This window comes from Charadrius vociferus, unplaced genomic scaffold (assembly GCF_000708025.1).
Source record: "Charadrius vociferus isolate BGI_N301 unplaced genomic scaffold, ASM70802v2 scaffold431, whole genome shotgun sequence".
Taxonomy (NCBI): Eukaryota; Metazoa; Chordata; class Aves; order Charadriiformes; family Charadriidae; genus Charadrius; species Charadrius vociferus.
In genome coordinates, this window is record NW_009646943.1 from 280,009 (window position 1) to 292,212 (window position 12,204).

The 12,204-nt window shown below is 35.9% G+C and overlaps 1 protein-coding gene across 2 annotated transcripts in view; it reads left to right on the plus strand.

Moving 5' to 3' along the window:
* Positions 1-12,204, plus strand: part of SMEK1 (SMEK homolog 1, suppressor of mek1 (Dictyostelium)) — a 45,446-nt gene that overhangs the window by 16,385 nt on the left and 16,857 nt on the right. Inside the window, exons 3-4 of one of the 2 annotated variants that reach the window (XM_009895063.1) lie at positions 2,951-3,049; positions 5,257-5,874. The exons of the other annotated variant lie outside the window; for it this stretch is intronic. Of the exons in view, the coding sequence (XP_009893365.1) occupies positions 2,951-3,049; positions 5,257-5,874 (717 nt within the window). The remainder of the gene's footprint in view (positions 1-2,950; positions 3,050-5,256; positions 5,875-12,204) is intronic. 2 annotated transcript variants of the gene reach the window in all.

The following is a 12,204-nucleotide window of genomic DNA, read 5'->3' on the forward strand; positions in this document are numbered from 1 at the left end:
AGATCAAACACATAAAAGGAGTCCTTTAAATAAAACAAGCAGAAACTAGACTTTTATTCATGTTTTTTATCTTTAACTACATCTAGAGTCTTGTACTGCTCTTCTTTGTGATGATTATAAGCTTTGTGGGATTAAGAAAATGAAATTACATTAATAACTGTCTGCATTTAACAGTGAATTTAAACTTTGACTGAACTGTGTATTATGCAACAGAGTGAAGTGTGCTTTTCTTGCTTTGTTTCATGTTCTCTTTAGAAAAGCTCTTTGAGGCAAGAAAGGATGTACAAACAAATGTTCTCTTACTAAAGATCTGGAGAGTAGCAATTGATAGATTTCCGTTGAGGCACTGATGTTAATCTATAATATGAAATCCTTGTGTGATTAGACAACAGATAACTAATAATTTGAAATTGTTAATGTTGCCAGTTGGAAAACACTTTTCTAATATTAATAAACCAAACTTGAAGATCTTTGTTTTGCTGCTCAAATAATTTTTCAGCCGTTTCTTATTTTGCTTTCCAAAGAAGAAACAATTAAAAAAAGTATCAGAGCAAGTAGAAATGAAAGAATACTATCTGAACTTCCATGTATGATAGTAGATGGTCTTGTTTAACAAGAACAATTGCTATGCCATGGCCAAATACACTTCTGTACATCCGTGACTATAGTTTTCAAAAGCAGCTTTACCTTTGTGTCTTCCCTTTCATTTTTCTCTGCCTGCCTTCCTCCTTCCGTCCCTCCTCTCCCCAGACAAAAAAGACAGACTGACTTGTCTTAGTCCAGTGCTGTATTTTATTCAAGACTTAAAACTTTTGTGTATTCAGCTTACTGCAGTTAATGTAAATAATACTGTCCTTATTTTTATTCTTTCAATTATTTCCCTATTTGTTAGTCTCGTTATAGAGAAGAAAATACGTTTTGATCTTCTTCTGGAAATGGCTTGTTTAGAAATCTAACCACTTCCACTTAAATGGAATATAATTAGATAGGAATGTTGGAAATCTGCTAGGGTCTACTTAAGATTTAGTGTTAGGGTTGGGTTTTTTTAAATGAAGTAAGTGCTACTCAGTGGGAAGCTGATGAGACAGTGGCCTTGAAAATTACTGCTGTAAAAATACTAATTGCAGAGATTAATGTATTAGATTTTGAACCTGATACATACAATGAATACCGTAGTAAGGTACATACTATTTGTAAAAAAGAAAAGCCCCTTTTTTTCTTTTGGACCTCCCTTCCTAAATTTTTGTAAGCTGTTGTTTTTCTTAGGCTACAGGAGTCAGCAGTACGAGGTGCTGTCAATCTGTTATTACCAGAGTATTTGCACCGTGACCTGTCTTGTAGAGAATAAATTATTAATTGTGACTTTCTTCTTCCTTTTGTATTTTGGAGGTGGTCTTCCTAAATCCCTTTCTTCTGTGTACCACCTCTTCCTCAACCCTTTGGAAAAGGAAAAGGTAAACTATTTGCCATTTGCAAGGTAAAGCCATTAGCGCCTCTGAAGCAGGATAGCTGCTCTGGTAATGGCAAATTGATTATATTGCATTGCTTGACCGAATCCTCATGGAGGGTCGTGCTATTTAGAGTATAGTTTAGTTTAAGGAGTTTTCTAGTAAATGCATACCAAAATCTAAATGTAAGATTTCTCCTTATCCTTGGTGTTTAATATTTGATATAAATATATTTAATATTTGAAATAAATTAAGCCCAATTAATAAACTGTCTTAAGCTTCATGAATGTCTTACAGCACTTACAGTGCTTTTGCAAATACTTAAAAGTAATTCCTTTAAGCAAAATCTATACTTAATGAAGCAAAAATACTGTGTTTAATGGTTCTTATTGAAATAGAAGTAGAAAACTTCTCATGTCTCTTGTCCTAGTGAGTAAATGCATGTTTTAGCACTTAACTGAGATAATGCAGTTTCATGGGGCTATATATATTTAATGTGGCTATATTGCAGCTAGCTGTTATAGGAAGACAAAAGACTTTTAAAATAAAACCTGAATCAATATGTAAATAATGCAGATTATATTTTCTTATCTTATCGTGGTTTGTTTTGGGTTTTTTTTTATTCTAACAGTTATTTGGCAGACTGTCTGTAAGCTACTGCATCAAATACCTTATCAGTGTGTGATATTGCTGTTTGCAGCATCAGCTTCCGCTTCCATATATTGTTTTTGCATGCAATATGAGGGCTCTGGTAAACTCTTGAACTATTCTAGTAAGTAGATGAGAGCTTAAGCGTCTGGGTAGTAAACATAGCTAAGCACGGTTTCAATTAACTTCTAGAAACCTAGGGCCAAACATCCTTTCAGAATTACAGTTTGGAATGAGTAAAAATGGTGTGTGTGGTTCAGTGTAATAGGTGTACAAACTCTTAGGCAGTTAACTGGTTGCATATTCAAGTTTCGGTTCTTGTTTAAAGTTTGTAGGCATCTTGGGGCTGCTTTTTAAGCAGCTGTTCTGTGCATTAGCAGCGTGTCTTCTGGGGCCTACCAAAATGAAAAAAAAAAAAAGATTGTAACTTTGATCCTACAAAATACGTGCAGTTTTATGTGGTCCAATTAAAACAGATTTAAAAAAAAAAACCACCCCAAACCCGTTGCTTTTGTTACCGTATTTTATCAGAGCATGCATTGAGGTAGAAGTACTTTTTCTAGATCAGCCTCTTTGAAATTTACAATATTACAGTCATGTGAATTAAGAACTAAAACTTCCGGTATCTTTCTGGAACTTTGTCATTCTGATTTATGCAGAAATGTTTTTAATCCTAAGAATCTCAGAACGTATAAAAATCTTACAAAGTGTGATGATTTCATTTGTGTTGTAATACTGTCCTGTCATAATTAGGTGTCAAGGTGTTTTTATCTTAAAATTTTGCTCTTTAAGCACTATTCAGGTTTGTAAAATCTGAAATACGTTGCCTGAACAGACTCTTCCTCTTTTTAAAGGATACCTTGATTGTGTGGTCTGAAGCTGAAAATTATGATTTGGCACTTAGCTTTCAAGAAAAAGCAGGATGTGATGAAATATGGGAAAAAATATGTCAGGTAAGTTTGATAAATGTGATTGAGACAACCTAAGTCATCTTAATGTGTGTGTGTATGTGTGTTCAAACTTTTTAGACTGTTTGAAGAGGTGAATCTGAGCATAGTAGATATAAAGTAAAAACTATTGTTGTAGTCACCTACCCCAGATTTTGCATTTTTGAGTTTGGAAACTTTTTCCTTTTTCCAGAAATTTCATATGAACTTAAAGTATATTTGGAGTATTTGTTTCAGGTGAGGGGAATATTGAATTTCTCAACAGAACTTTTTTCCATGTAAATGTGACAGTATGCTTCTGTTGACTGTCAGGGTATGAAAGACTGCTCTGATAGTTGAAGTAGAAGATAGCTCTATCCCTGTATTGTCACCTTAAAGCTATAATTCTTCCAGTTTAAAGAAATCAAACAATTTATATCTAGCATGTATACATTTTAATATGTGCTAATTAACTCTTCATGTTTTACCACTACAACTGGATGACTATATGTCACTGAATCAGTATTGTTTCTGGATAACATTTGGTCAAGTATTAGCTATTAACCAATACCTAAAAGAATTTAGTCAATATATTCACTGATGTTAGTGCAATTTGTCAGTTCTTGTTTAGTTTTTTCTTCCATTCCAAGCATTACAACTTTTCTCAATTTCTATACTATGTTAGGTGGAATTTCTCTAAATTTGTCTAATTCTCTATATGCTCTCTCTTTCTGTTCTTAACAAACATCTAGCACTCTCCACTCTGTCTTTTGGAGTTTGTTCTCACTGATTTCAGAAATAAGGCAAAAGAAATCTGTTTTCATAATTGCATGTGTATAGATCATTCCTTTTTTTAGCAATTAGTCTTTTCAACAGTTTAACAGTTTCAACTTATGTAAATAAGTACCGAAACTTATGTAAATAAGTACAGAAATATTTCCAGGAACCTTGGCAATCAAAGGACCAAAAGTTGGGGACAGAAACAAAATGGGGGAAAGGGGAAATTGTGTTCTTGGGAAATACCCAGATAAGAAGCCGAATTTCCTCAGCCTTATGTAAAGATCTAATATTTTTGTAAGAAACCAGTGTCTTTACATCCTGTTTTGAGGCCATGCTATTGTATTTGTGTCTAGCGTGCTTTAAAGATCTTAAGATTCCTCAGTCATTAAAGCTTCTTCTAAAAGAAAAACTTTGATACCACTTATGCTGGAAGTAGTTGCTGATGCGTAAGCAGAACGGTATGTGGGTTTTCACTGCATTCTGGATTTTGTGCAGCAAATGTAGGCTTGCTGTTATCCATGAAGAATCATTTCTCCCAGATTTTTTTTTCCAATTTTCCAGATTAAAAAGAACAGTACCTTATACCATTCTACACAGCAGTGCCTTTACGGATTTGACACATCAGACTCCAAGCAGATACTGCAATTAAGATGTCATTAAAGCTGAAATGCTGTGGTGCCCAAGCATCTGTCTCTATTTTTTTCACTTATTCATACTTTCCGTAGCTTCCTCATTTTATCTCTAGAGAGATTTTTGCAGGTCCAGTGCATTGTTTTTCTGACAGCTCCAGATTGCCACTACTCTTTTGTTAACGTTGGTTTGGGGTTTTCTGTTCTTAAGAGGGCATTCTGTGGCTCTGTTGAGTATTTAGAAAGTGCACGGTAACAGATACTGACTTGCAGCTCTCCAGAACTGAAAACACCAATTAAATTAACAAGACTGGACCCTCTTCTCTGTTTGAGGTAGCAGAAGCTTTGAAAAGCATCAAGAACAGTTAAATAGCCTATAGATAAATGTTTAAAGCTATTGCTGCAATAATGTAGTACTGGTTTGCATTTGAAGATCTGTCTGCAGAGTATAAAGACTGGAAACAAATAGCTTAGTTCAGTAGTCTATGAAAAAGTTGTCATCCATACTAGTAATTATGAATTTCCTTTTTTATTTGAAGTACTCAGAAATGTAGCTTCTTTCTTTATTCTTCCTCTTTTTATAGAAAATAAATGGAATTAAATATCTAATGTAGAAATAATTTTGTAAAGCCTTCTGTTTGAAGAAGTCTTTTCATTATCTCTTATATTGCAGTCCAGCTGTACTCAATGACAGACTTTGATTTGCACTTCTATTTTGGCCATACAAAGAAAAAGTGTGGGGCATTTGAAATGATATTTTTAAAAAAGTGTTCAAGTAGCAGTAAACATTAAACTCCACTTTTCCGAACACATCTTATTTTGTAGGTTCAAGGCAAAGACCCTTCTGTCGATATTACTCAGGACCTTGTCGATGAATCTGAGGAAGAACGTTTTGATGATATGTCATCACCAGGTCTAGAATTGCCATCTTGTGAATTAAGTCGACTAGAAGAAATTGCAGAACTTGTGGCATCTTCACTGCCTTCACCATTACGTCGTGAAAAACTCGCACTAGCACTGGAAAATGAGGGCTATATTAAGAAGCTCTTAGAAATTTTTCATGTGTGCGAAGACTTGGAGAACATTGAAGGACTACACCACTTATATGAAATTATCAAGGGAATTTTCCTTTTGAACAGAACTGCACTTTTTGAAGTCATGTTTTCCGAGGAATGTATAATGGACGTAATTGGATGCCTAGAATATGATCCGTCTTTATCACAGTCACGGAAACACAGGGAATTTCTGACTAAAACAGCAAAATTTAAAGAGGTGATTCCTATATCCGATCCAGAGCTGAAGCAAAAAATACATCAGACATACAGAGTACAGTATATTCAAGATATGGTCCTACCCACTCCCTCAGTTTTTGAGGAAAATATGCTATCAACACTTCATTCTTTCATCTTTTTTAATAAAGTGGAAATAGTTGGTATGTTACAGGTAAGTTTCAGAATTTCCCAGTTTATTTGCGCTTGGGCAGAGAAAGTTGGATAATTTTTCTTGGAAAGATTGAGGTGCTTCAGTGGAACCTTCTGTGATTCTGAAAGTGGTTTTGAAGTATGACATAAAAGGCTGAGTACTGAGCTGATTTGTTCTTAAATTTCAGATTTTGGACTAGATTCTCTGTAACTGATTTAAATGGAGCAAACATATGTAGAATCCTGAATGAGGTTGTTTGGAATTAATAGTACTGTTTGCATTTTGAAGGTTTGGTATTTTTAGGGTTTTTTTTCTGTATTCTGGGACTTTTTAGGCACTACAGTTAAGGATAGTTTTTGTCATGTTACCAAGACAAAAAAAAATCAAATTACTTCACCTAAATTTCACAAATATAATGACATACCAGGATATAACTGTTTCTAATTTTGAAGTAAATTAAATTAGTTGTTTGGAAACTACAGGTTCAAAACATATCATTGCCCTGGGTGCTTCAATGTTTTCTTGGTTTGTCTTATAAGTCCCTGAATAATACTGCTTGGAATTACCGATTTTTCATGACGTATGTCTTACTGCAAATGTAAAGAGATTATGTGGTGCTTTAGATATCTTACCTACATGTCTTAAGGATTCTGCACCAACCCATGGAGTTTCTGAACTGTGTAGAAATAGGTGGCGCGTCTCTGTGGTGGGAGCTTCCTAAAGCTTTCAGCTGACTCAGCAAGTGTTACAGCACATTTATTTTGGTTTGTGGAAGATGATTATCATTGTCTTAATTGTCCTAATGTTTAGTAAATGAATAGCCACTGTCTTTGTAGGGGCTGTCTGATCTGGAGAAATGGACGAAGTGCTAGATGCTACTGGCTACCTTAATTGTATTTATCTTCATTTGAATCTCAGAACGTACCCTGTTTAATTTCATGGAAAATACAACAAAGTAGAGTGATAACGCCTTTTGCAAGCTCATATGGCAAATCATTGTCAAAACTAGACATCCTGACTTTTCATCCACCACACTCAGTTGGTCAGAATACTGATAGTATTTAATCCACTCTCTCAGAGCATTAATCCATCATGTCCACACATGGAGTATTTGATAAGCAGCCAGATGTGCAAGACGAGGCAGCTGAGGCATGTGCCCTGGGGACAGACCATCACTTAGTGAAACAGCCACTGCAGCCTGGTGGAACACCCGGGGCATCTTCAGTAATACCAGACCCCAGCTTAGGCGCAACTGAACCAAGTTCTTCATGTCTGTATGTGCGTCCTTGATAAACAAAGTCACAAATGTGTACCTGAATCAGTCAGAGGGCCTTAATCAATTTGGAGGGGCCAGTTTGAGAGAGCTTACAAGCCTGACTGAGAGAGAGTGCTGAAAAATGTTCAGTTAAGATGTCTCAACTCAAGCATCCAGTATGACTAGTGTCTGAAATATCTTGACTTCTTTGCAAGGGTTGCTAAAAGCAACACTTTACATGATACATTTTGGCTTGAGGAGGAGGAGGGGAAGAATTACTCAGGAGTCTTGGTGTCAGTGGATGTTTCTGAAAGGGATCTTGATCTTTGAAAAGGAAACTGAGCAAGGAAAAAGGGGACCTGATCCTGCAAAATCGGGTGCCAGAGATGCCAAGGTAACTTGAGGGAGGTTTTGTGGTTGATTAGTTTACTTTTTTCTGTCTCATACAATCTGTGTTAGGCTAATATATGTAGGGTAAGCTTGGGTTGGAATATCAAGGTTTAGTGTGGTTGCAAAACTTGTTAGTTGCAATTTACAGTTGAAATAGAGGCTCAGATCTGATTTTGATGTGTTTTGTGACTGCAGGTTTCTGAACCTTATCTTCACTTCTGTTGCTGTTGTCTATGGTTGAGAATAAAGTATACTCCCTGTGCAGTGGAGCCAGAAGAATTAGCATTGCGTAACTTTCAAAGTTAGCTAAATATTTCAAATTGTTATAGTGCTTTCTACAGCTTTGAGGAGCCAAGAGTGGTAGCGCACAAGGAAGAAAATATACCCTATGCTGTATTGCGTTTCCTAGTCCTTTCACAGTGCAGTTTTATAGCATTGAGGGGGAACTCCCTGACTTTATAAATAAGTTTATAAATAAAATAAGAATCTGTTGGAAATCATTTGACATTGATGGTCAGCTCTTGGTTTTGAGGGAAATTAAAGGAGGCTATCACAAATTGCATGCCAATTGCATTTTTAAGAGATTGAAAGGCTTTGATTGATTGATTGATTTTTCAACTTCTCACAGTGTAGCTCTAAACCAAGGTTTAAACCTACTTACCTGGCATTTGTTTATTCATTTATTTATAGAGCAGTATGCCAGGTTGCACTTTTCTGTAATCTCTGCCCCTTAAAGTTTCGTTCTCCATTGGTCATTCCCACAGTCCATGTATAAAATGTGTATGTTCCTTCTCATTTCATTCAGCAGAATAAATAATGTTCTCAGAACAAAATTTAAAGACTGCTTTTGTTGATTTCACTTCTGTAACTAATTCTTAAGGTCTTTCTTCCATTAGTGTATGGTTTAACATGCATTTCTGTAGCTGGGTGTATCACAATACTTTGGTGAGAGGGTGTGTGTTATTTCATGAAAGATTTAAAGTTGTCTGTAATTGGAGTTCCTGGCATTCATTATTTTAGATCTTATGAGATCCTGGTGCTCACTAACCTTATCTGTATGCTTAAGAAGCTGTTTCTTTTGTAAGTCATTATTAATTGGAGAGTTTCTGGGATGCTTCATGGTAGTTTTTTGTGAGCCACGGATAAGTCTCAAGATCTTAGTGAGCTGATGCATAATAGAGGTTGTTAATCCTTTTTCTGTTGACTTTAGATTGTCTCTGCTGGACCATTGAGGGTGTGACCAAACAGCTATTTTTTTAGGAAATTTTACTTCTCAATTTAAAAGTAAACTCCCTGAGCAGCCGGTATTCTGTGACATACTCCAACTATTGCGTGTGCAACTGAGCTGTTTTATATTCTGTTCTTTTCTCTCTCTGTGTCTGGAAAGGACGGAAGAAAAACTGTTACCTCCACCATAAAAAAAAAAAAAAGATGAGCTCTAAAGAACCCTTTTGATGTCATGCTCTGTATTGACTGAAGTGGCACTTCGCAATACCCTCATCTCAAATTGACTCAGCCATACCTTAGTTACAGAAAAGTGGCTGGAAATTTGTACGTGGCTCTGTGCAGATTGTGCCTTGCACTTTTTTATAGGCTGGGTGACTACTCAAAATTACCACTGTGTCAATTATTTAAGGTATTTGGTGTCAACATGGAACAGTTAAGGTCATTAAAGGTCACTGACATTTAAGGGCAGTTTTTCAATTATAACTAGTGAATTCTGTAAATAAGAATATGTTGTTTCTTAAGAATTCTGGCTTTACTAGGAGACATTTTGGATGTCTTTAAAAAAAAAAAAAAGAGATAAATTCTGTAGTCATAGAAGATACCTGCTTCCATGATTTTGCTTTCTAGGCAAATAGGGAGCTAAATAACTCTTGCCCATTCTGTGGTAAAACCAAAAATAGAGAATGGGTCACCTTTGGCACTTAGGATTATGAACTGTATTCCTCCCTCCTTCTTCACTAAGGTTAGCTTTCCCATAATCTTTAAAAAAATGCTTACACTGATGGGCGTTTCTGAGAAATGGAGGTTAGTTTATTTGTGATTTAATTGTCTAAGATCTGTCATTTTAAGTAACTATATCAAGATCTCACTCAACTAGCTACTGCTTGTCATGATGGATAGTAAACCCATGATACCAGTATTTCCAGGCTACGGAATTAACTGCTGTGGAAACCTGCTCAATTACAGGTTTTATGATTGCTGTACGTAAGATACGAAAGAGGTATATAACGTTTTTTTCCAATTCCAGCCCCTCCTAATATGCTCTTACTGCTTGGGGTCCAGCCTGTTCTAGTCTTGAGATGTCATAGCCACCAAGAAACCTTGCTGAAACATGGAGTTCGCCAAGTTTTGAGAGTGGGGGTGGGACAGGTAAGTGGTGTTTCTTACTTTATATGACGCTCTTTTGCAATTTAAAAAATATATACTAATGTTCACACTGGAGGCCACCAGTTCTTTCCCTTTGTTTTATTAACTAGTTCTTAAAAACCGAAAACTTGCAAAACTGCGCCATAGAGTGAGCAAACACTGTTTCCTTCCGTTCTCTCCCCCCTTTCTCATTGGCGTGTTCTTTTTGCCAGCAAGATCCTGCGGTGTTTTTATCTTCCAGAATACAGAATATTGTTAGGATTACTTTTGAGTATATGCGTTTGGACTTCAGGGTCTTTACAGGAAAGTGAGCGTGGAAGGGGAAAATTGGATATATGTTAAAACAATGTATGTACCTAGTACAACAGTGATCGCATGGCATTACTGTACTGGTAAATCAGCTTTTTTAAATACAGAAATCACATTACGGATAGTCCCTATCTCCCTTTTTAATAACTAAAAAATTGTAGGCATTTAGGTACATCTGCATATTTTACTGGATTTATATATAACAATAGGCTTTTTTTAATTTTAAAAGTGGTTTTACCGATAGTTACTTATTCTTATCAGGACCCCGTGGATGTAAACGTTATTATCGGTAGTTGTTTCAGAGGAAGAATTGTGTCAGTGCATGTTGGTAGTTTTGCCCAAATGTATTAGGATGGGAACGTCTCCTACCGGTCTGCTATTTTGCAGTAGTTGGCTCAGGAATAACTCTGGAGATGTACTTTCAGCAAAATTTACCTTGAAAAAAGAATGGCGCTTCTGGGGGAAATGACTTAGTGAAAGAAGTTTGCAAGTGATGGACATTAATGATTTCTGAGATTAATTTCTTCATTGTAGAAAATGATTTTTCAATGTAGTACAGAAACTCCAGTTGTGATTAGGTGGATCCCGCTGCTGTTTCAGCGTGTTGTCTCAAGTGGAAATAGTTTATTGATAGCGACTGAAGGCATGCGTGGGAAGGAGGCTGAGATAAAGGAGACTGAAACATTTTGAACTCAGAAATCTTCCAGTGGGGTAGCAGGAAGGAATGTATGTTTGAAGCTGTGATTCTCTCTTTGCTGGTAACATTTTGTGAAAAAACTTTCATTTTCTGGGCTGAAATACTATTTCTGCCAAAAATTAATATGGAGGTGGAAACCAGGGTGGAAAGTATACTTCTTTTCCAGTGTAGGTGTCATTGAGTTTCTTGGATGTTTTTTTGAGAAAGGGATGTTTTTTGTCATTCATCTGTAATCGCAGACATGGAGTATTGATAACTGGAAGTTAATTCTATTTGAGAAGCCTGCTTTTGAAGAATGCTTTTTTTAAGTGCCTTTTGGGAGGAGAAAGACTGCTTTGAAAGTTTAATCACAAATGTAAATAGTGTCTTTTTTTGTGCTCGTACTTTGTGGGTTTTCTTGTTTTTAAAGTCAGAAATGATTGAGCGAGTAGAACTTTGAAAGGTGTTAAATTCTTGGAGCATCTACTTAGATCTTGCAAAAGCTTAAATTAATAACTTGTGTTTGGTATATGCATAGTTCAAGTATTGCACATTTAATAATTTCTGTGCATGGGGAAAATTGCTAGGTTCTACAATTACCCTTTAAACTATTGTTGGCAGTTTTATTTTCTTGGAAGACATTTGTGACCTTCCAAGCTCCTAAGATACATCCGTATGCATTTTGATACTTGTCTGCATGAAGAGGCCAGCTACTGCAAAGTATTATGCATTTGCACTGTGTTCGCTTCACAGACATATTTTAGGGGTTTTTTGCAAGTTGGAAAAAAAAAACAGAAACACTTAAGCTTGTGTCATTGTAGCATTCAGTGTTGGTGCTTTGTGACTAAAGTATATGAAGGCTGTTCTCAGACTGTACGTTTCCATAGATTCTGGTGGTGTTGTTCAGGAATGTATCTTTAGATATGCTGCCCTTGTCAGTAATTTTACAGCTTGAGAGAGAGAGTCCTGTATTTAGAATGTTTAATGTTGCAGTCACAATTTTTCTATAAATGTGAGAGGGTTGGGATTTTTCCCGTTAATAACAACCTGTTTGCCTTTCATTAAGCATCTGGAATGAGGTAGCGCCTAGACGCGTTTCAGGGCTAAGACATAACAGCAAAGTTAGTAATAGGCTGCTTTTATTTTTTTTTAATAACTGCTATTTACTGAATATTAGCCATGTAAGGGTGGGATGTTTCAAATCACTTGAGTCCATCTTAATTCATCTGATTTTAAATAGATCACAGTTGTTCTGAGGCCTAGAGATTTCAGATAATCCTATTAATTTAAAAATACCGTGTATTTAATGGAGTTTGGGAGAGGAGATGGTGTGGGAAATGCTTTAATA